Source organism: Gorilla gorilla, chromosome 2, assembly GCF_029281585.2.
Source record: "Gorilla gorilla gorilla isolate KB3781 chromosome 2, NHGRI_mGorGor1-v2.1_pri, whole genome shotgun sequence".
Classification (NCBI taxonomy): Eukaryota; Metazoa; Chordata; class Mammalia; order Primates; family Hominidae; genus Gorilla; species Gorilla gorilla.
The window spans coordinates 65,322,223-65,346,239 of record NC_086017.1 but is presented as its reverse complement, the minus strand read 5'-3'; the positions used below and the strand labels follow the sequence as shown (position 1 = coordinate 65,346,239).

General features: G+C 48.4%; 1 protein-coding gene across 6 annotated transcripts; it reads left to right on the top strand.

The window, feature by feature from the left end:
- Positions 1-1,231: 1,231 nt before the first annotated feature.
- Positions 1,232-24,017, top strand: WNT5A (Wnt family member 5A). Of its 6 annotated transcripts, XM_055381419.2 has the most exons (6): positions 1,232-2,738; positions 5,784-6,066; positions 8,829-8,962; positions 10,183-10,433; positions 15,112-15,404; positions 19,191-24,017. In XM_055381419.2, exons 3-6 carry the CDS (start codon positions 8,868-8,870, stop codon positions 19,647-19,649), a joined length of 1,098 nt encoding a protein of 365 aa, XP_055237394.1. In that variant the 5' UTR covers positions 1,232-2,738; positions 5,784-6,066; positions 8,829-8,867; the 3' UTR covers positions 19,650-24,017. The 6 variants fall into 6 exon arrangements, with proteins under 6 accessions (XP_055237394.1, XP_004034384.1, XP_063559930.1 ...); XM_004034336.4 differs by lacking the exon at positions 5,784-6,066 and having other exon boundaries at positions 2,498-2,738; XM_063703860.1 differs by lacking the exons at positions 1,232-2,738; positions 5,784-6,066 and adding an exon at positions 4,461-4,498.

Genomic DNA, 24,017 nt, shown 5'->3' with positions numbered 1-24,017 from the left:
AGCTTTGAGAACCTTGGATTCCCTCTCCTTAAGGCCGCACACGCCCTGGGGGAAAGAAAGCAAGTTGGTGGGAGGCGGGGGGTGCTAAGCAGGAGCATCTGTCTCTGGCACTTGGTGGGAAGTTCACACTGCCATCTTTGCGCGCCAGGAAGGAGGCCAGGGCTGGGTAAGGGTCCAGTCGGCTAGGAAAATTAAGGAATGGGAAGGGGCTGTGGAGGGTGGAACGGCATCGCTGGAGCCTGGGCCTGCGCGCCCTGGGGTGTGGGGGCGGAGGTGGGGGAGGACTGGAGGAACAAAACAAAACAGCCACCACACCAAAACACCTAGGCCACGGATTTTTCGCCTTAAGTTCAAGTGCATGCTAATGGACGGAGAAAATTGAATAGTGTGTGTGTGTGTGTGTGTGTGTGTGTGTGCGTGTGTGGGTGTGTGTGCGTGTGTGTCTTCACCTTTGACAGCTGGAGAATGTGGACGGCGGAAAATAACTATTACGCTCCAGTGTGAGGCACTGTTTGTGGGGTGGGGCCCTCGGCGTGCTGGAGGTAGCGGACACAAATCCACCAACCCTGCCCCTCCGGAGTCCCCAAAACCACGGGCATCTGGAAGCGTCTAGAAATTCCGGTGCCCGGAACCCGGTTTTGCCAAACTTCGCAATCTCCTCACCTGAGGGCACCCGCCAAGATCTCCGTGGCAGGACCACGCATCGCGCCTGGATGCTCCGGGCCAGAGCCAGATGAGCAATCATGCATCCCACTACCCAAGTCCCTACTACTCTGGGGACTTTGCAGGAGGTGAGCGCCTAACCCTATCCGTCAGCCCCAGTGCTTAAGTATCCTCCCCCAGAGGTAAGAATGAGGAGGTCCCCCATGAGGTTCCATGTCAAGGCAGCAGTCTCCGTGGAGCCCCAGTGGGAGCGGTCTGGGATACGCGGGCGAGCCAAGGGGTCCAGGCGGGGAAGTTGGGGTTCAGCCTCCCGCCGGTCGGTGGCTCTGGAAGGAGCGCAGACAACCAGGCGGCAGGCAGGCAGCGGCTGCGGAGTGGACCTCTCTCTTTCAGCAGATGCCGCGGGGGATGGGGAACTTAGAGAAGGGGAGACAAGGAGAGTGTACCCCGCCTCCCGGCACCCCAGCCCGTAGTACGGCTTTAAAATCCTGCAGAGTTTGTCATAGGCCGGCCTCACCACGCATGCGCATAGGCAAAGTTGAGTTTTTTCTTTCTTCCCCCCCTTCCCTCTCTCTTTCCAGCCGCCCCTAGTTCTGAAACTTTAAAGAACTTTTTTCTTTCTTTCTTTCTTTTTTTTCTTCCTTCTGAGAACACCAGGGGAAAGAGGAGTCTGGAGAGAGGGAGGGAGAGAGTAAGGCAGTTGGCCAGAAGGGCTGGGGGGTGGGAGGGGGGGACGCGTCCCCGCGGTCGGTCAGTCTGTTTGCGGGGCACAGGATCGCGTGGAAATCTGCTGCGAGCTCCACGGGGCCACCTCCGCCGCCCAGAGCCAGGGTCCGTGCGGCAGCTGCCCAGCGAGCCCTTCCGCCGCCGCCGTTGTGCCCGGGACCGCCCGCCTCCCGCCGGCCCGCTCTCCCGCCCCTCGGACCCGGGCGCCAAACGAGGAGGTGGGCAGCTTCGCCGGCCATGGACCGCCGGAGCTGAGTCGCCGCCGCGGAGCTCCCAGCTCTCGCCCTTCCCCAGCCTCGCGCCCGCGGTGCACTCGCTCTTCTTCGCCCTTCGCCCTGGAAAAACGGGGAAAAGAGAGATCAACCCGAAGAGAGAAAGAACGGGATACGTGTTGGTGGGGGGGGGGGAGCCCGCGTCTCCCCTGGGTTAGTCGCACCCCTCCAGCTCACCGCACAGCAATAAGTTCCGGGGCGACTTTCACCTATTTTGCTCCCCGTTTTTGCCGAACCCTAAAATGAAAGGACACAATTTGGGGCTAACTCTTGCAGCTCAGATGGCGACTTGTGCGTTTTCAGCGGCATCTCCCGGAGAAAAAGCCATGCGCGCCTGATTGTTCTGTGGCCCCAAAGCTGCAGCGGGGGTGTGTGTGTTGGGGTGTGTGTCTGTGTGTGTACAGAGACGTCCACACTAACTCGCGGCTGCAGGATCAGCGTCTGGAAGCAGACGTTTCGGCTACAGACCCAGAGAGGAGGAGCTGGAGATCAGGAGGCGTGAGCCGCCAAGAGTTTGCAGAATCTGTGGTGTGAATGAACTGGGGGCACCTGGGCGCACAGATCGTCCCCCTTCCCCCGCCCCGGGCCAAAGTTGAGTAGTGGGACATTTTTTTCACCCTCTTGTGAAGAATTTCTTTTTATTATTATTTGTCGTAAGGTCTTTTGCACAATCACGCCCACATTTGGGGTTGGAAAGCCCTAATTACCGCCGTCGCTGATGGACGTTGGAAACGGAGCGCCTCTCCGTGGAACAGTTGCCTGCGCGCCCTCGCCGGACCCGCGGCTCCCTAGTTGCGCCCCGACCAGGCCCTGCCCTTGCTGCCGGCTCGCGCGCGTCCGCGCCCCCTCCATTCCTGGGCGCATCCCAGCCCTGCCCCAACTCGGGAGTCCAGGCCCGGGCGCCCGTGCCCGCTTCAGCTTCGGTTCACTGCGCCCGCCGGACGCGCGCCGGAGGACTCCGCAGCCCTGCTCCTGACCGTCCCCCCAGGCTTAACCCGGTCGCTCCGCTCGGATTCCTCGGCTGCCCTCGCTCGGGTGGCGACTTCCTCCCCGCGCCCCCTCCCCCTCGCCATGAAGGTAGGTGTTCAGTGCGCTGCCACTTTTTTTCTTTACTTCCCCCCACCCCCTGTTGGAAGTTAACTGAGTTCCCTTCGCCTCTTCCTATCCCTCCATTTCCCCAACCGCCTGAAGAAGCTGGAACTCCAGCGTCGCTGGCAGGAACCCCTACCCCTTCGCCCTCCACGCCGGGCGCACTGCCTCAGTGTCCCAGGAGATCACTTCTCGTCGCACCACCCGTTCTGCAAACCATTTTGATTTTTGAGAAAAAGTGGGGAAGAGCGATAGTAGACAAACTGAGTGCGGTTCACTGACGACTTTCCTTTTGCTCTGAGAACATCGAGTGTAATTTATTATGTATATTTCAGTAACAGGATAATGATTCAATTCAACAAATATTTACCAAGCGCCCACTGCGCGGGCACCGGGACGGTGTGTGGCCGGGGCCCGGGATGGGGAAAGGGACTCCTTGGTTGAGAGAACCCGCAGAGGAACTAGGGGCCAACTACTCCAGAGCGGCGTACACCTTCCCCCACACACCCCGGCACCGACGGAGGCCAGATTGTAGGCTTGCCTTGGCCGAGTAACTCGAGCGCTTCAGGCCCCTTTGCCTTTAAGAGTGCCTGGCGGGGGGCCAGCGCGCACCCCGGCGCGGGGAGCGGGGTCGCGTTATTAGCATTATTAGCCGCCACTGGGTGAGCTCAGGCACTTTGCAGCAGTGGTGGGGGCGGGGAGTTGTGGTGGTAGTGGCTGTAATCCCGTACTCCGGGACAGCGCTCCCCAGCCCCCTGAGCGGAGTCCGCCTTGTCCTTTAGAAAACACTTGGGCCTCCGCTTTGGGAGAGCAGGCGGGGGCCAGTTTGCGAACTCTTGTTTGTTTTAATTGTCAGTTGTATGTTAAAGCCGAGTCACACACTCCGAGGGTCACTGAGAGTTCACTTTTACGAAAAGTTAACGTTTCTTCCTGCAACATAAGTTGTTATTTTCTAAACAATTTTTCTTATCTGTCCTCCAAGCTTCGATTCCTATTTCCATTTTTCTGGTCTTTCCCATTTTCAGTTTCTTAGAAAATAAGGTTAGAATTGAAATTAAGATGTTTCCTGGAAGCAAACAACCCCTCTTCCCCCAAAAAAGTTAAAAAAAAAAAAAAACAAAACTTCAAGTCTGGAGACCCCACGGCCCTGTTTGACTTTCTAATCCCTGTCTGGTATCGAGGCCCCTTCTCCTCTCTCGCCTCTCTTTTCTCTCTTCTCTCTTTAAATGGGTAATTCGCTGTTTGGAAGTAACTTGGGCCTTGCGGTGAGGTCGCACCTCCTCAGCCCCTGCCCTCCCCCCAGCCAACCTTCGCACATTCACTGCCGAACCAGCCAGATTTAGTTTCTAGACTGACTCTGCCAGGGGAGTTTCGAGGGGGCAATGCGGAGAGTGCGCAGCGAACCGCGGGCCGACAAATGTGTGTGTGTCCGAGTGTGTGGATCCTTGGATGCGTGTGTGTGCGTGTGTGGATCCTTGGCTGCGTGTGTGTGCGTGTGTGTGTGTGTGTGTGTAGGGGAGTTGTTCTCGGGTCCAGGACGTACTAGCCTTCGTCTCCTCCACCCCCCGACCCTCTCAACGGAAGACCCTCCCCAGGAGGCCCGGCCCAAGAGTCCCCTGTCTTCTCCCCTCCCCCGTGCGCTCCGGTGCTCAAGGGGTTAGCAGTATGCGCGCAGAACTCGGAGCCATCCCCGCCGCCTTTTCTTCCCCGCGGTGCGGTGCCGGCTGCCCCCTGTTGGCCGCCTTGAGGTAGGACTCCTGCGAGCCTCGGTTCCTTGGGGCGGGCGGGCGGGCAGCTGCTCCCCTCTCCCTCCCACCCCTGCTCCCTTCATCCCTCCCGACCACCAGACCCCACTCTCCCAGCAGGGGCCCTCGGAGGCCCCCAGAGGACCAGTTTCGCTGCGCCGCCGGCCGCTGCAATACGGAAGGGGCCACGGGTCCGGCCCAGCAAATGGGACTCGGCCAGCTGGACACAGGGTTGGTACCTCTTCTTCTGGGCTTGGGAAGGAGAGTGTCGCCCTAGGAGGCCTCGGGTCTGGCCTCAGCTGCCTCCCAACTCTCTATGATCGAGAACAAGTGTTGCTTTCCCGCTTTTCGCCTCACTTTAATCGTCTATTAAAAAGTGGGAGAGAAACTACCTTTAAAGAGTGGGGGTTGGACTATCATTTCATTTTCTTCCTCTGTCCAAGGACTCTGCTCCACCTCTGGACAAAGTTGATCCTCTGCCGAGAGGGTTAGACATCCTATGTGAGAAGGTGTGAGTGGTGTGTGTGTGTGTGTGTGTGTGTGTGTGTGTGTGTGTGTGTGTATCCTGGGGCCTGGAAAGCCCAGTCTAAGGGATGGACGAGGGGGCAGGAAACAGAGGAGAACCAGGCCAGACCGTTCTTCCCCTGGGGCCTCTCTATACCCGAACCTGGAACCTGCTGTCAGTGTTGAGGCCTGGGCGGCTCTCTTTTGTCATACTGATTCTGGCTCAAGGTGTAACCTCCGCCTTCTCTATCTGGCAATTCCCTCCTCCCCTACCCCGCTCCGCGCGCGCCAACACACATATTGCTGTGGACACAACCCTTGCGCCCAGGCGTGAGGCTTAGAGAGTAGTGGCTCCTTTGTCTGCTCCCCTAAAGCGGACCTCCTACCCGCCTGGGCCGGCTCATTCTTTAGCTCCTCGCGCCGCTCGCCGCATTCTCCAGGGCAGGACGTCCCAAGTTTTTGGCTGCAACTGAGTGCTCTCCTTCTAGTTTCTCCATCTCTCTCCTTGCTTTAGGGAGAGAGATCAGAGTGGGGAAAACAGCTTTCTTTTTCCACCAAGAGTGGAGATTCTTTTTGGAGTTTCCCATCCTCCCCTTCGCTGCCATGAGCCTGGGTCAAATGGGCTTCTTCCGCCTATTTGGCGTCCCTCATCGTTTGCACTCCCAGAAACTTGGGGCCTAAACGTAGAGAGTCTAGCAGAAGGGGATGCCTAGACTGAATGTGGCAGTGCCCCGGGGCCGAGGGGAGAGGATCTTTGCTTGGCCTTTTTATCTATTCTCTTAAGGGACTGCCTGCGGAGGAGGAGTTGGGCGTTGCGAGACTTTAGGTGTGCATCCGGCTGCTCCCCGCGCCCTCCGAGCGTCCTCTGAACAATTTTGCTACTGAGGTTTCCTCTCCCTCATCCCTCATCACGCCTGGCCCGCACCGTGGTTGGTAAAGAAGGATCAAGAACACCTTTAATCCGACGCGAAGGCTTTGAGGGATACATAGAAAGGGAGCCACGTCTTTGAGCTGCTCTGGATTGAAGAGGAGGACTCGGGAACGCCCTCCTCCACCTCACTCCTCTGGTGCGCTGAGCCCCTCAAACGCCCCCAGCCCTCCTCCCCGTGGCACGCGAGGAAGATTCTCAGTGTCCTTACAGAGTCATCTTCCCTGAGCCCCGAAAGTGTTGGAAAACATTGAGCCCCTTCTTTGGGAAACTCAGTTTCTGATCAGAATTTTTGTTTTACCCCTGGGGTTGACAGTCTCCCCAGAGGTCTCATTTCATACTGTCTTTTCTTGGTAAACAGGCGGGGATGTTTTACCCTACAGAGCCGATGTATGTGTGAGTTCGCTGTGAGTTCTTTGAGTGTCTCAAACTTGTGGGGCCTTTTCTCGGTTGCACTGGGATTGAAGAGGGAAGAGGGCCAAGGTGTTTCCGGGCAAGCGGCGGGGTTAAGTGGAGATGCGACTCGTGAGGCTCTCCTTTCCGATCCCCCTTTGGGACACCCTCTGCTTACCTCTACCCTGGAGCCAGGGAGACCCAAGTCTTGGAGACCGGATGGGCCCGCTCTCAGTTGGCCTGGGCTCTGGGAACTGGTGGACTCTCCCTGGGGGCTTCGGGCTGGGAGTGGGTTCGGTTTGTGTGGCTTCGGCTCTAACAAAGAGATCCGCTGTAATCCGCCGAATCTGTTATCAATTTCTCTGCTGCTTGAGCCCCGCCCCACGCGCCCCGCCCCACGCGCCCCGCCCGCCGCGAAGCTTGGAAAGTGCACGCGGCCAGCAGCAATCTGGGCCGCTGACTCGGAAACATGTCGCAGCGTGTGTGTCTATGCACGCGTGTGAGTGTGTAAATGTGCACGAGTGTGAGTGTGTATGATGTGTGTGCACGCGGCATCGGCTGCCCTTGGGGAGAGTTGACTTTGCAGCCTGGGCTGCGCGAGAAGCAGACTTTGCAGCCCACTCCCTCCCCTGGAGGAAATTTGACACTTAGGGCGGGGGTGGGGAGATAGCCGGAGCCTTCTCTCTCCTAGCTGGGGAAACCCCAGATTTCCATTCTCCAGGATGCGCCCCCCAGCTTTGCAGCGTTTTGGGGACAACTGGGCCTTGGGTGTGGAGCCCTGCTTAGCAGGCGCTGGGGACCACATAAGCATTTCCTCTCTGAGAAGCCCCGAAGCGTCCAGGCCAAAGGGGCGGCTCACGGAGAAAAACCTTGGCACGCCCCTGAGCCCCATAGGTTTACCAGGGCTGCCTAGGTCCCCTCTGTCCCTTTTACGGCACAGGTTCCAAGCTAGGCTCTTCCACCGCCTTAAAGAGGCTCACCTTTCTTTTCTTTTCTGTGGAAGGGGCTCCTTCAGGGGCTATTGGCGATGCAGTGCGGCAGGGTTAGACTTACGTGTAAGGGGATTTTTAAAACCCGCTCCTTCCACCCGCACCCGCCACCTACTCGCTCCGCCGCCGCCTACAGGTGGAGAAGTCACCAGTGGGGAGGAACGGCAGCGGAAGCTTCCAAGGCCAACTCCTACCCCTGAAATTCTTCAGGAAGGGAACCTTCGCCGCTGGGGGCCTCTTTGCCCTGGAATCGATGCGCCCAGCTGCGGCTCGGAAGCCAGCGCCTCTGGCCCCGTCTGGACTCATCCGCAAGGGCTCTGGCCTCGCCCCGCACCCCCACCTTTCGGCACTGACCGAACCAAGTCTGAGTTGGGCTGGAGAGGCTAGACTGGAGGCAGGGTGGCAGAGTTCCAACGACAGGCTCGCAGTGCCGCGATGGCAAAGTGGCCCACAACCCCAGATCAGGACCAAGGAAAACCGGAGTCTCTCTGGGCCTCCCATCTCCTCCCTCCCCGGCAGCTGCCAGGTGTGGGGTGGGAGGGAGAGTGAAAAATCAGAATTTGGGAGAAAGCTGTGGGGAGGGCAGGGAAGGGATCTTCTCCCCGGGCAGCGAGACCCAGACTCCCTTCTTTCCTCTAGGGTTCCATCCCTTCTCTCAGTCCGTGGAAGAGGCCACAGGCGACGCGGGCGAGGGTGGCACTCTTTTCCAGTTTCCTTGGTTGGGAGACCCGACCTCTCTCTCCATTATCCCCTAGGGCCCCCATCTCCTTCTCCCCTCCCTAGTCTGGCTGAAGAACGTCCTTAAGGAAATCCGGGCTGCTCTTCCCCATCTGGAAGTGGCTTTTCCCAAATCGGCTCGTAAACTGATTATGAAACATACGATGTTAATTCGGAGCTGCATTTCCCAGCTGGGCACTCTCGCGCGCTGGTCCCCGGGGCCTCGCCCCCCACCCCCTGCCCTTCCCTCCCGTGTCCTGCCCCCATCCTCCACCCCCCGCGCTGGCCACCCCGCCTCCTCCGCAGCCTCTGGCGGCAGTGCGCTCCACTCGCCTCCGTGCTCCTCTCGCCCATGGAATTAATTCTGGCTCCACTTGTTGCTCGGCCCAGGTTGGGGAGAGGACGGAGGGTGGCCGCAGCGGGTTCCTGAGTGAATTACCCAGGAGGGATTGAGCACAGCACCAACTAGAGGGGGGCCAGGGGGTGCGGGACTCGAGTGAGCAGGAAGGAGGCAGCGCCTGGCACCAGGGCTTTGACTCAACAGAATTGAGACATGTTTGTAATCGCTGGCGTGCCCCGCGCACAGGATCCCAGCGAAATCAGATTTCCTGGTGAGGTTGCGTGGGTGGATTAATTTGGAAAAAGAAACTGCCTATATCTTGCCATCAAAAAACTCACGGAGGAGAAGCGCAGTCAATCAACAGTAAACTTAAGAGACCCCGGATGCTTCCGTTGTTTAAACTTGTATGCTTGAAAATTATCTGAGAGGCAATAAACATCTGCTCCTTTCTTCCCTCTCCAGAAGTCCATTGGAATATTAAGCCCAGGAGTTGCTTTGGGGATGGCTGGAAGTGCAATGTCTTCCAAGTTCTTCCTAATGGCTTTGGCCATATTTTTCTCCTTCGCCCAGGTTGTAATTGAAGCCAATTCTTGGTGGTAAGTTCATTCTATGTGCGTGTTCTTCCTCTTCTTTTTCTTTTTTTAAGATTTGTTTGTATGATGCGGCAATATTTAATGCTGGATAGTGAGTGTGGGTGTATTTATGCAAGACAGATGTATACATTTTACTTATATATAGTTTTAAATCAGAATTTTCTTTTAACTTGTTAATATTGTAAAGCTTATCTTCAGCTCCTAGGGAATGGGAAACTATAAATCTAGGCCTGTTTCTATGAAGCCCTTGTTCAGATGTGTGCTTGTAGTACATCATGCAATAAAAAAGAACAGAAATTCACTTTGCTAGTAATTGTAAGCCTATCTACAAAATTTACTTTTTGCCACCTCTAGGTAGTAAAAGTGAGTTTCAACTTTTATCTTCTGTTACTCGAGATTATTATTAACCTACAGAGTTTGAATTAGGCAGAGTTCTAGGAGGACAGCTACACTCCAAGTGCAGAAGTATTGGGGCTTGAAATGTAATCAAAAAGGAGGTTAACTTGAAGTAGTCAAATGTCCCCAAGTGGGGGTTTCTTTCTGGGTAGGGGCCTTGTAGATAGACTGTAATATATCCAGAGGATTATTTTTGACGGCATTCTGGGTATTTTTTTCCCTGTAAATGAACAGCATTTTTCTGACTGTCAAACATGACTTCTGTTCACTGGGTACCCTGTCTTGGGTCCCTCACAATCACATAAGGAGCCCTTTTAAAATGTCAAGAAACATGGTGAATTTTCTCCAGTCTGTATACTTGTCCATCTGTTCTTCCATCAGTCAAAAGGAACTGCTATCTCCTACCCGTATCTAATTGTGTCTACTTTCAGCATTCATAAGTTTTCAAGGCAGATTGGTCCAATTTGTGGGGCAAAGTGGGTCACTTTCTCTAATGTCAGAGGCCTGTCCCTCAAACTGCTGTTTCCTCCTTTTCTGAGTGGATTTTGGAAATACTGGTTCAGGTATATGGTGACAGGGGCTAGGAAGGGAGTGAAAATACTAACTGAGGAGCCAGATGGCAGGATGGGGAGTGCACAATACCTCCGTTTTCTGAGTGCAGTTTAAACAGAGGAGTTTTATGAAGCCCTTCTCATACTTTGTCATGAGGACAAGCAGGAGAGAAAAAAGCATCTGTGTGCTTAAAACTATGTATTGCTGACATGCTTTCAGGGGGCCCACCTCGAGATTTCACGTAAATCTTGAATGCACATCTCCCCCCCTTGCAGGTCGCTAGGTATGAATAACCCTGTTCAGATGTCAGAAGTATATATTATAGGAGCACAGCCTCTCTGCAGCCAACTGGCAGGACTTTCTCAAGGACAGAAGAAACTGTGCCACTTGTATCAGGACCACATGCAGTACATCGGAGAAGGCGCGAAGACAGGCATCAAAGAATGCCAGTATCAATTCCGACACCGAAGGTGGAACTGCAGCACTGTGGATAACACCTCTGTTTTTGGCAGGGTGATGCAGATAGGTAGGAAAACATTTAAAATATTTTTTAAAAACATTAACTTTTTTTCCTAGAAGAAATCCTTAGCATTTACTTCATGCTTGATAGAAAGCATGAAGGAGGATGCCTTCCAGCTCGGGTGGTGGCTTGGGCATTTTTGTCATTATAGCAAATGATGTTAATTCCTGTCCCTACACCTGATGATAAGTTTTGGATTTTAATCAAATCAGGAGGCAAGTATCACAGACACCTTCATTTTTCCAAACACTTAATTTTTCTATAAAGCATTTTGTTTAAAATAGAAGCAGAACACTTATTTTGGTTTCTTAAGAGTAGGTGGGGGAAGCAAGTCATTTATATGCTTTTAAATGTCAAAACTCTCTTGCCTGTTAGTTTTTTAAGCCACAATTCAAACGGCCTGAGCATTGAACTAAAAGTTGCCGTCTTTTAGAATCCTGGATATATTGAAAGTGAACAAAGTTTTAATTTTCCTAATAGAACTATTTCCTGAGGCTACAAAGATATAGATGTTAAAAGCTTTATTTTTAGTCCCAGAAAGAATTTTAATTAAAAGTGATCCAATTTATATTTGTGATTTCAGCAATTGATATAATAAAAGTACATGCTTGGGATGTCAACCTAGGAACTTGAAAAAATAATTAAGAGTATTGCTCACAGTCCGATTCTTCATTTTAAATATGTTGTTGAATGTCTTACTTCCCCATTCAAAGAGATAGCATTTCAAATGGGCTAAAGGCAAAGATTTTAAAAAATCTGTTTGTTTGCCTCTGCTTTTGTTTAAATAGTATAGGATACTATTTGACAGATGTGGTCCAATGTGTGTTTTCTAGTGTGAATATTTTAGGTTTCTCTACTTTTATGCAAAAAAGCCCTTATAATTAATATGACTGCAGTGACTCCCAAAGTAAGAAGCAATTTATCAAGGCAATTAACTGTCTAACTGACTGAAGAGAAAAGTTGGCTTACTGTCCATCACAGATGGATAAAATGCATTTTTTATTAAAAAAAAAACCCGAAAATTACATTCATTGAGAACAAAAAAGAGTTGTCAGGGGATGTTTGAGCCAAGTGGTTTTATAAACTAAAATAATACAAGACTGGAAGCTGTTCCTCTGACTGAATGGGAGAATGGCCTGTAGCCTCAGCCTGCAAAGTTTCATGGGGCTTTGTCCTTTCTGTTAATGATTAAAATGTGCTAATGTATATACTGGGATCTGAATCTAAGAGTTAAGCTTCAGGAACACAGGAGTTTTCCCTGACTGTGGGCTGTCTTATGTAGTTAACTGGGAGTGTGGTAGATTTATTCTGCCGTGTGTTGATATTGTAAGGGAACTTAAATACTTTCGAAAAATTCTATGAGGATGGTAACTTTTTCCCCTTCTTCTATGTTCCTCCTAAACTGCCTTCCTTTCAACCTATGGGACTACTTTTTCACATGTATATGAGTTAGCAAAAATCATACACCTCTGATGGTAACCAGGAAGGAAAACAGCAATCGGAACTATTTATCTGTGTAGTCACTTGAACACAGCTTTGATTTAAGATCCTCCTCTCGTTTTCATACGTAGCCTGTTTTGGGCCAAGATGTTCAGAATAAGCTATCATTTGCTAAGTGAATTTGAGTTCTGCTGGAGATTTATTTTAAATGCGGTCCAAGATTCAAAGAGCCTGCTTCCTCAGGGAACAAGCAGAACCCTCGGTACAAAAGCCTGTATTTAATTGTCCCTGGAAAGTATGCTCTCTGGTCTTCAGCTGCACGGCGCTACTGTCTGGGTCGATGGGAAGTGGATGGGAGTGGTACCTCTCCACGGCCTCTGAGACAGCCCTCCTAGATACTATCATCAAGTCAGCTGATGTCCTGGGAAGATGAGAGCACATATGGCATCCTCCCCTGCAAAAGGTCCCCCAAGTGCCTAGCGTCTCAGAGCAGAAAGCTGCTGCTGGGTGGCTTGTGGTGGGACACTGATGGGGCCTTCTCTTTTTTACTTAATTAAAAAAGAGACAGGAGAGAAGAGAAAACAATAGATTTTTATGAAAGAGGAACATGGATCCAATTCCAATAGTTGGAAAATTTCTTTGCTTTCACTTTTCCACTTAAGAGTGTATTTGAAGAGAATGAGCTAAGGGAAAATTTAGAATACCTTTGATGCCAAAAGGTGTGTGTGTGTGTGCCCACCCCAAAGCCCTCAGCACACCAAGGACATTGAGAGTAATTCTTCTTTGTGAGAATCTGACCCTGTGATGGGGCCAGTGTCTGAGAAACTCAGGCCGCCACCTCTGACCCCCTCCTCAACTCATTTTTCTAAGATGCCAGTTGCCTTGGAGGCACCATGCACAATTACTTCATGAAGGGCCCACTCTTCATTTTGGAGAGTTTCTCATTTTTCATCATGCTACCCTTTCCTTCCAGCTTTTGTCCCCATCTGTCCCTTCTTTGTTTCCATGCTGTGAAAAGATATGTAAGGAAGGCACCATTTGTAAGGGGTGTGAGGATCGGAGTAGATGTGGGTTTCACAGGAAGGGAAACCTAACTGAATCAGCAGTATTCCAACCAGGATGACTGTATCCTCAGGCAATTAGCCAAAGAATACTTTTCAAACTGTCGTTTACCCTGCAGTGACCAATTAGCTTAGAGGGATCTCCCAGGTTTGTATTCTGGGGCATAAAAGGAAATGCTCAAGATAGGCTTATGAAAAAAGAAGCATTGTTTGTGTTTTGCATAAAGCCTTCTTATGCTCTGTATACTCAAAGGACAGTGTCTTATTTTCCTCTATCCCCAGAGGATCATTTCATCTCCTCTTCCTCTAGCTACTACCTCCTTGTTCTACAAATCCCCCATCCAGGGCCACAGCATTTTCTGTACTATCAAATTACTCCCTAGAAGCTGTATATTGTCCTCATTCCTTTCCATTCCCCTGATGTGCTCTGCCTCTCTAATCCCGCTAGATAGATGTAACGCATCACAGGAACTTTCTAGATCCTCCTGCCAACCACCAGCACACACCTTCAAGTCATTCATTTTGAAAATATGGGAGGGGGAGGATATATGGTAAATCAGAACCATCACCATTCACAAATGGCTGTGACTGGCATGGAGCAGAAGACCAAGAATGAGGTGGCCTGCTGGATGCTTGAACTGGCATCGCTGTCCTCCTGCAGAATGACCCTTCTCGTTCAGACTGAGTCCTGTTGTCAGCTTTTCTTGTGCTCCTCACCTCCCCCTCAGAAAAAAGATTGTTAGCAAGCTCTCAAAGTAAGTATAGGAGAAACTGATTGCGGTACATGAATTTCAGCACCAGAAGAGGCCCCTTTCCTTGCATATATTTCAGTACCCTTATTTTGCAATTGAGGAAAGTGAGCCTGCCCCCCAATCCCACCCCTACCCCATGCCTCAGCTGGCTGGATGATAACCCTTTCTCTCTCAGATTACAGTACTTTTATTAACTAGCTCTTGTTACATGCAGAAATGTCTCCATGTACAAGCGAAGTTTAGGGTACTCTATGATAGCCTCCAGTTTTCTCCTTACAAATAGGGTCCCTGTAACTATTATATGGGGAGATATTCTTCACTAGTTTTGGGAAGAAGATAACTTCTCCCTCCCTCTTTTCCCCATAGGTTGTGCTTTTTTCCTTCTTGCTGTCATTCTAACACTTTGAGGCAAAGGCAGTGGGGGAGTGGGCAGGGGGTGTTTGCAGAAGTGGCATTGAAGAACAACAGGCTGTTTTAAAAGCAGACACTCATTCTTGAATGAGAAGTATCAGGCCAATCAGCCTGGGATTTAAGAATAGCAAGCTTCATTTATAACTCTCTATGAGCTGATTTAGAATTGTCCTCTGGGAAAGTAAAGAGACTTGTCCTGAGAAATACTTTCTGCTGCATGAAGGAAGAGGGAGGAGAGGTTACCACTGCCAGAGGAGGAGGGGACACAAGGCCAAAATGAGTGTGGCAGAAACTAGTGTGGCCGCTGGCAGGGCCTCCCTTAGATTCAAGGCCTAGCAAATTCTGTAATCCTGCCCTATATGTAACTCAAATGAAAATAATACTTAACATTGAAATAAGCGTAAGGAAGTCTACCCATATTCTGAGTGTTCCTTCAAAGACTTCTTTCATGTGCATTTTTGCAAATATCAAGTTTTGACTATTTTCAAAAGAGTTGCAGAGAAAATCAATCCAGCACTGCTTAGAATCTGGCCTGCAGCTCTGAAATGGCTGAGCAGAGATACTGGGGATCTGCTACTCCTTTGTTAATTGTTGCTTCTGTGTGTTTTGGGGGATCTTGCTTGGCTTCCCCTCAAGCTGGGCCCAGGGCCTGGTGCGTGTTAAGGATGGGGCAGCCCGAGCTTTTACCTTATTGATCCCCTACTCCCTACCCCCCATCCCCTACTCCCTACCCTCTACCCCAACCTCCCCCCACCCCTACCTGTCCCCCACCCCTACCTGCCCCCCACCTTCTACCTCCCCACTATTCTTGCTTCCCCACCTCCTACTTCCCCCCAACCTCCAACCTCCCCCACCTCCTACCTCGCCCCAACCGCACCTCCTACCTCCCCTCCATCTCTACCTTGCCCCCTACCTCCTACCTCCCCCCCATTCCCTACCTTGCCCCCGCCCCCACCCCCGGCAGCATCCCGGCCCAGCGCGTGAGGCAGGCGGCCAGTGATCCCTTGTCCTCACCCACAGGCAGCCGCGAGACGGCCTTCACATACGCGGTGAGCGCAGCAGGGGTGGTGAACGCCATGAGCCGGGCGTGCCGCGAGGGCGAGCTGTCCACCTGCGGCTGCAGCCGCGCCGCGCGCCCCAAGGACCTGCCGCGGGACTGGCTCTGGGGCGGCTGCGGCGACAACATCGACTATGGCTACCGCTTTGCCAAGGAGTTCGTGGACGCCCGCGAGCGGGAGCGCATCCACGCCAAGGGCTCCTACGAGAGTGCTCGCATCCTCATGAACCTGCACAACAACGAGGCGGGCCGCAGGGTGAGTGCCGCGTCTCGCCCCCGCCCCGCATCTGTGTCTTGTCACCTTGCCCTCCAGCCTCCTCGGGTCTCTCCCTGTAGCTCCGTCCTCTCCTCTGCCACTCCTTTGCTATATGGTCCTGTCTCTATCTCTCTGCTTCTCTTTCTGTCTCTCCCTATCTTTCTCTGTCTTTCCTGTATCTTTCCTCCTCATCCCGTTCCCGTCTCACTTTCTTTCTCCCTCTTCCCTTCCTTTCCTCCTTCCCGGTCTCTATCTTCTCCCCCTTTGTCTATCTCTCTTTCCTCCATCTGTCTCCATAGTTGCCCGTGCACATCCCAGAAGGGCCTCCTGGGCGGATCATCCTCCCTTTCGCCCCCATCCAAGGTGACCCAGCAGTTGCCTGAAAAAGACCTTTCCTTGCCTTCTTAGTTAGTCCCTGGTACCTTTGGCTACTGGAGCACAGAAATAAAAATGGGAATAACGTTCTCCCTCCTGCCTGGACGATGTCTGTGGTTGGCTTTCAGTTTGGGACAGGGATTTTTCTGTCTTCGTAGGTGCCCAGATGGGAAAGCCCTCACCCCAGCTTTGAGGCTCTTTCCCTCCTTTCTTTCTCCCTGCCTCTCTTTATGTCATTAGGTAGCAGGCCTGATGGATGGAGGTTTTTTTTTTTAAAAAAAGGGCTTTTCTAGGAAAAGGACAGCACTTTTAGCAGTGTGGGATTTTATAGGTCTGACCGTCAGGCCAATCACAAAGTAGCTCTGGAGAGAAGAGAGCAGCAGAAGTACCCAGGGAAGACCATCTTTGCAGTCCTCCCGAGTCTCCTGGTTCCCGCTCTTTCCTTCCCCTGGTGGGGATATGAAAAGCTACTTCTCAATAGTTAAAAAGACCCTTTTTTTTCCTGCGGTTAAACACATGGCACTTTATGGCTGCTTTAAAATGAAGGGGTGAAAACTTTTCTTAACTTTGGCAGCATTGAAAACCAGGGCCATTATTTTTTCACAGAACCCAAGGTAGGTGCCAGGAACTTTCTGGTCAGAGATTTCACTCTTCTGTATTTTGGGGTGAGGGAGAAGGAAGTTAATCACAGAGTAAACTGTAGAGGACTGGACGGAGCCTTAGAAGACTCTGGCCCCACACTCATTTGAAAGACTAGGAAACTGAGGCCCAGAAAACCACTTCATGACCATGGGAGAAAATTAAAGAATGGAAATAGAAGCCTAGGTACGTTTTTGTTGAATTCATGCATCACAGCTAAGAGATGAAGAGCTAGCAGTTCGGGAATTAGAGAAATCTGGGTTAAAATGCAGTGTTGTCTGTTCTTTGCTTTTTCTGAGCCTCAGTTTTCCCATTTCCACATCTGTTAAATGGCCATGGCAATTACAATCACCTGAGGTTATTGTGAGGCCTCAGTGAGATCATCTAGTAGGTTGAACCATGTGAAATTGCCAACACTTGACTCTTTTTGATTACAAAATAACAATTTCATTTGGTTTAATTAAAGGTCTTAGTTTAGTGTCCACCAGTAGTAAGTGCTTGATAGATGATAACTTCTAAAACATTATAGGCAAAGGACAGAGAGAAGTCAAAGATCGTGTAGATAATTCCAGCTAGCATATCTTCTCAAATTTGTTGTTAAACATTTGGGTGTTCCGGCGAAGGACTAAACTCTACAGAATTTTGCCTGTACTGCCCTGAGGGGTCAAATAATTGCCACAGACAGAGTGTGGCCTCTCCTTTCTCAGGCCTCTCACTGCCATGGTGTCTGCAGTGTGGGTTGCCTCTTCTGTGGTGGACCCAGGGCCACATGAAAATTTGGGGGGGTGGGGTCAGCCCCATTCTCTCTGAAAGCCCATAAAACCTTGCTTTCACCCTCTTCAGGGATGCACTGGGATCTCTATATATGACAGGCCCAGTGCCTCAGATCAGAAATGCCTCAAAAAGAGAGATGTGTCTGACTCTTAAAGGCTCCTATCCAGGGGTATGCCCATATTTGATATTCTCATCCATCTTTGGGATTTTCTTAGCCTTCTCTCATGTCCAGAAATCATCAGAGGCTTGGCAACCAAGAAGAGCGGGTCAAGGGATTTCCAAGTGGCAAGAGAGGATTGGGGAAATTTGAAAAGCGCCTATAATGTTACACTTCTGCATTTTTTTAGTAGTGAGTTTTTTGGGGGTAAATTTGATCATTGGAGTAGTGAGCTGAGTTTGGATTTTGGTGAGTGAGGTTACGAAGAAGAGTTTTTTTTTCTCTGGGATGGTGGGGCTAGGGGATGGAAATTTGGGCACTGTGCCAGAAAATCATATTAGAATTTCCATGGGGTGTTAGCTTTTTAATTTTCCTCAGTGGGGAGCAAAGGTTAAATACGTTTGCAAAACCCTTCCTCAGACTAGCTGAGTGCCTGAAACTCTTTATGCCAAGAGAGTACACTTTGGCCCCCTTTAAAAGAGCCCCTGTGAATCCCTGGAGGAAGAGGGTGGCTGTTCTCTACGGAAGAGGCCTTCTGATGCACCCCCAGCTTCCAGGTTCCTGACAGGTCTTCTCCAGCACACTCACACCACGTGGACTCTGGAGGGTCACTGGCACAAGGAACTGTGGGCAGCAGCGTCTATAAATAGGCAACCACCACCTCCCAGACTGCTGGGCACAGTGTTATGGGGCCAGACCCGTGGGCACTGCTACTGGGAGGCCCAAGGTGACTGGGCAAGGGCCCAGATGCCATGTCCTCGTCACTCTGGAGAAAGACCAGATTTACTGAGTGTGTCCGTTGTTACCCTAAAGAAAGACCAGATTTACTGTGTCTTAAGTGCCAAGCGCTTTCCACATCTCCCCTAATTTTATCCTTATAACAGCACTTGGAGGTTGGTGCCATCACTGCTGCCTTCGCAGATAGAAAACAGAGGCCCGGAAAGGTGCAGCCTGTTGTCTGAATTCAAGGGTAGAGTCAGGAACACAATCTATGTTGCTTGGCTCCAGGGTGGGTGCTCTTAGCCTAGGGGAGTAGTAGATGGGGTAGGGACTGTGTGGGAAACAGGAGTGAGGATACCTAAGTTCCAGGCGCAGTCCCCCCACACTTTAGCTGTGTGACCTGTGCAGGCCACTCAGCATCACTGTGCCATCATCCAATCCAGCCCATGTCATAATGTTGCTGGGATGGTTAAATGAGGTAATGAGTGTAAGGACACTTACAGTGCCTGGTGCACAGCAATAATAGTAGTAATGGGTTAAGATTTGAACCTTGATCCCACTGGGGCTGGACTCTTCCCAATTCTGCACTTACCGGCTGGATATCCATGGGCAAGTCACTAAGCACGGGCTTGGAGTCCAGCTGCCTGGGTTCAAATCTTGGCACCTTTACTCCCCAGGAGTTGGGTGAGTGGCTCATCTCTCTGGGTCTCACTTTCCTTCTCTGTGAAATGGGATGATACTAGCACTTCTCACCTAGCTGGTACTGGGGATTAATTCAGGTAATGCATTGTGAACAACCTCTGGGATGAGTGTCCACATGTTGCTGCTGCTCTTTCTCTGAAAAAAGCAGCTGGAACAATTTTTTTTTCCTGTTCCTGTTAAAAAACCACAGTTGTTGTTGATAATGATGATATAATAATGAGTGGCTAAGAACATATTTACTTGGAAGAATTTTTAAAGAAGGCAACACAAGACTTCTGGTAATGAAGGAAATATAATACAGTCCTTAATTCAGCTGGGGAACATAGCTCCGTGGAGAAGGTCGAGGAGAACTTTGTTCCCATAGCCTGCATCTGGCTCCTCCATGAATGTGTGTATTGATTGCCCCCATTTCCCTGCAGACGGTGTACAACCTGGCTGATGTGGCCTGCAAGTGCCATGGGGTGTCCGGCTCATGTAGCCTGAAGACATGCTGGCTGCAGCTGGCAGACTTCCGCAAGGTGGGTGATGCCCTGAAGGAGAAGTACGACAGCGCGGCGGCCATGCGGCTCAACAGCCGGGGCAAGTTGGTGCAGGTCAACAGCCGCTTCAACTCGCCCACCACACAAGACCTGGTCTACATCGACCCCAGCCCTGACTACTGCGTGCGCAATGAGAGCACCGGCTCGCTGGGCACGCAGGGCCGCCTGTGCAACAAGACGTCGGAGGGCATGGATGGCTGCGAGCTCATGTGCTGCGGCCGTGGCTACGACCAGTTCAAGACCGTGCAGACGGAGCGCTGCCACTGCAAGTTCCACTGGTGCTGCTACGTCAAGTGCAAGAAGTGCACGGAGATCGTGGACCAGTTTGTGTGCAAGTAGTGGGTGCCACCCAGCACTCAGCCCCGCTCCCAGGACCCGCTTATTTATAGAAAGTACAGTGATTCTGGTTTTTGGTTTTTAGGAATATTTTTTATTTTTCCCCAAGAATTGCAACCGGAACCATTTTTTTTCGTGTTACCATCTAAGAACTCTGTGGTTTATTATTAATATTATAATTATTATTTGGCAATAATGGGGGTGGGAACCAAGAAAAATATTTATTTTGTGGATCTTTGAAAAGGTAATACAAGACTTTTTTTGATAGTATAGAATGAAGGGGAAATAACACATAGCCTAACTTAGCTGTGTGGACATGGTACACATCCAGAAGGTAAAGAAATACATTTTCTTTTTCTCAAATATGCCATCATATGGGATGGGTAGGTTCCAGTTGAAAGAGGGTGGTAGAAATCTATTCACAATTCAGCTTCTATGACCAAAATGAGTTGTAAATTCTCTGGTGCAAGATAAAAGGTCTTGGGAAAACAAAACAAAACAAAACAAAACAAACCTCCCTTCCCCAGCAGGGCTTCTAGCCTGCTTTCTGCATTTTCAAAATGATAATTTACAATGGAAGGACAAGAATGTCATATTCTCAAGGAAAAAAGGTATATCACATGTCTCATTCTCCTCAAATATTCCATTTGCAGACAGACCGTCATATTCTAATAGCTCATGAAATTTGGGCAGCAGGGAGGAAAGTCCCCAGAAATTAAAAAATTTAAAACTCTTATGTCAAGATGTTGATTTGAAGCTGTTATAAGAATTAGGATTCCAGATTGTAAAAAGATCCCCAAATGATTCTGGACACTAGATTTTTTTGTTTGGGGAGGTTGGCTTGAACATAAATGAAAATATCCTGTTATTTTCTTAGGGATACTTGGTTAGTAAATTATAATAATAAAAATAATACATGAATCCCATTCACAGGTTCTCAGCCCAAGCAACAAGGTAATTGAGTGCCATTCAGCACTGCACCAGAGCAGACAACCTATTTGAGGAAAAACAGTGAAATCCACCTTCCTCTTCACACTGAGCCCTCTCTGATTCCTCTGTGTTGTGATGTGATGCTGGCCACGTTTCCAAACGGCAGCTCCACTGGGTCCCCTTTGGTTGTAGGACAGGAAATGAAACATTAGGAGCTCTGCTTGGAAAACAGTTCACTACTTAGGGATTTTTGTTTCCTAAAACTTTTATCTTGAGGAGCAGTAGTTTTCTATGTTTTAATGACAGAACTTGGCTAATGGAATTCACAGAGGTGTTGCAGCGTATCACTGTTATGATCCTGTGTTTAGATTATCCACTCGTGCTTCTCCTATTGTACTGCAGATGTACCTTAAAACTGTTCCCAGTGTACTTGAACAGTTGCATTTATAAGGGGGGAAATGTGGTTTAATGGTGCCTGATATCTCAAAGTCTTTTGTACATAACATATATATATATACATATATATAAATATAAATATAAATATATCTCATTGCAGCCAGTGATTTAGATTTACAGTTTACTCTGGAGTTATTTCTCAGTCTAGAGCATTGTTGTCCTTCACTGCAGTCCAGTTGGGATTATTCCAAAAGTTTTTTGAGTCTTGAGCTTGGGCTGTGGCCCTGCTGTGATCATACCTTGAGCACGACGAAGCAACCTTGTTTCTGAGGAAGCTTGAGTTCTGACTCACTGAAATGCGTGTTGGGTTGAAGATATCTTTTTTCTTTTCTGCCTCACCCCTTTGTCTCCAACCTCCATTTCTGTTCACTTTGTGGAGAGGGCATTACTTGTTCATTATAGACATGGACGTTAAGAGATATTCAAAACTCAGAAGCATCAGCAATGTTTCTCTTTTCTTAGTTCATTCTGCAGAATGGAAACCCATGCCTATTAGAAATGACAGTACTTATTAATTGAGTCCCTAAGGAATATTCAGCCCACTACATAGATAGCTTTTTTTTTTTTTAATAAGGACACCTCTTTCCAAACAGTGCCATCAAATATGTTCTTATCTCAGACTTACGTTGTTTTAAAAGTTTGGAAAGATACACATCTTTCATACCCCCCTTAGGCAGGTTGGCTTTCATATCACCTCAGCCAACTGTGGCTCTTAATTTATTGCATAATGATATTCACATCCCCCCAGTTGCAGTGAATTGTGAGCAAAAGATCTTGAAAGCAAAAAGCACTAATTAGTTTAAAATGTCACTTTTTTGGTTTTTATTATACAAAAACCATGAAGTACTTTTTTTATTTGCTAAATCAGATTGTTCCTTTTTAGTGACTCATGTTTATGAAGAGAGTTGAGTTTAACAATCCTAGCTTTTAAAAGAAACTATTTAATGTAAAATATTCTACATGTCATTCAGATATTATGTATATCTTCTAGCCTTTATTCTGTACTTTTAATGTACATATTTCTGTCTTGCGTGATTTGTATATTTCACTGGTTTAAAAAACAAACATCGAAAGGCTTATGCCAAATGGAAGATAGAATATAAAATAAAACGTTACTTGTATATTGGTAAGTGGTTTCAATTGTCCTTCAGATAATTCATGTGGAGATTTTTGGAGAAACCATGACGGATAGTTTAGGATGACTACATGTCAAAATAATAGAAGAGTGGTGAATTTTACCAAAACCAAGCTTTTTGGAAGCTTCAAAAGGTTTCTATATGTAATGGAACAAAAGGGGAATTCTCTTTTCCTATATATGTTCCTCACAAAAAAAAAAAAAAGAAATCAAGCAGATGGCTTAAAGCTGGTTATAGGATTGTTCACATTCTTTTAGCATTATGCATGTAACTTAATTGTTTTAGAGCGTGTTGCTATTGTAACATCCCAGAGAAGAACGAAAAGGCACATGCTTTTATCCGTGACCAGATTTTTAGTCCAAAAAAATGTATTTTTTTGTGTGTTTACCACTGCAACTATTGCACCTCTCTATTTGAATTTACTGTGGACCATGTGTGGTGTCTCTATGCCCTTTGAAAGCAGTTTTTATAAAAAGAAAGCCCGGGTCTGCAAAGAATGAAAACTGGTTGGAAACTAAAGGTTCATTGTGTTAAGTGCAATTAATACAAGTTCTTGTGCTTTTCAAAAATGTACACAGAAATCTGGACAGTGCTGCACAGATTGATACATTAGCCTTTGCTTTTTCTCTTTCCGGATAACCTTGTAACATATTGAAACCTTTTAAGGATGCCAAGAATGCATTATTCCACAAAAAAACAGTAGACCAACATATAGAGTGTTTAAAATAGCATTTCTGGGCAAATTCAAACTCTTGTGGTTCTAGGACTCACATCTGTTTCAGTTTTTCCTCAGTTGTATATTGACCAGTGTTCCTTATTGCAAAAACATATACCCGATTTAGCAGTGTCAGCGTATTTTTTCTTCTCATCCTGGAGCATATTCAAGATCTTCCCAATACAAGAAAATTAATAAAAAATTTATATATAGGCAGCAGCAAAAGAGCCATGTTCAAAATAGTCATTATGGGCTCAAGTAAAAAGAAGACTTTTAAGTTTTAATCCAGTTTATCTGTTGAGTTCTGTGAGCTACTGACCTCCTGAGACTGGCACTGTGTAAGTTTTAGTTGCCTACCCTAGCTCTTTTCTCATACAATTTTGCCAATACCAAGTTTCAATTTGTTTTTACAAAACATTATTCAAGCCACTAGAATTATCAAATATGATGCTATGGCAGAATAAGTACTCTAAATAAGAGACCGGTACTAGCTAACTCCAAGAGATCGTTAGCAGCATCAGTCCACAAAGACTTAGTGGCCCACAATATATAGAGAGATAGAAAAGGTAGTTATAACTTGAAGCATGTATTTAATGCAAATAGGCACGAAGGCACAGGTCTAAAATACTACATTGTCACTGTAAGCTATACTTTTAAAATATTTATTTTTTTTAAAGTATTTTCTAGTCTTTTCTCTCTCTGTGGAATGGTGAAAGAGAGATGCCGTGTTTTGAAAGTAAGATGATGAAATGAATTTTTAATTCAAGAAACATTCAGAAACATAGGAATTAAAACTTAGAAAAATGATCTAATTTCCCTGTTCACACAAACTTTACACTTTAATCTGATGATTGGATATTTTATTTTAGTGAAACATCATCTTGTTAGCTAACTTTAAAAAATGGATGTAGAATGATTAAAAGTTGGTGTGATTTTTTTTAATGTATCAGTTTGAACCTGGAAGTTTGAATTAAAATGCTGTCTCAGTATTTTAAAAGCAAAAAAGGAATGGAGGAAAATTGCATCTTAGACCATTTTTATATGCAGTGTACAATTTGCTGGGCTAGAAATGAGATAAAGATTATTTATTTTTGTTCATATCTTGTACTTTTCTATTAAAATCATTTTATGAAA

Bases quoted from the DNA above. Each gene is read 5' to 3' on its own strand.
- WNT5A (XM_004034336.4), top strand. The intron at 8,963-10,182 runs GTAAGTTCATTC...CCCCCCTTGCAG, and splicing joins ATTGAAGCCAATTCTTGGTG to GTCGCTAGGTATGAATAACC. The intron at 15,405-19,190 runs GTGAGTGCCGCG...ATTTCCCTGCAG, and splicing joins ACAACGAGGCGGGCCGCAGG to ACGGTGTACAACCTGGCTGA.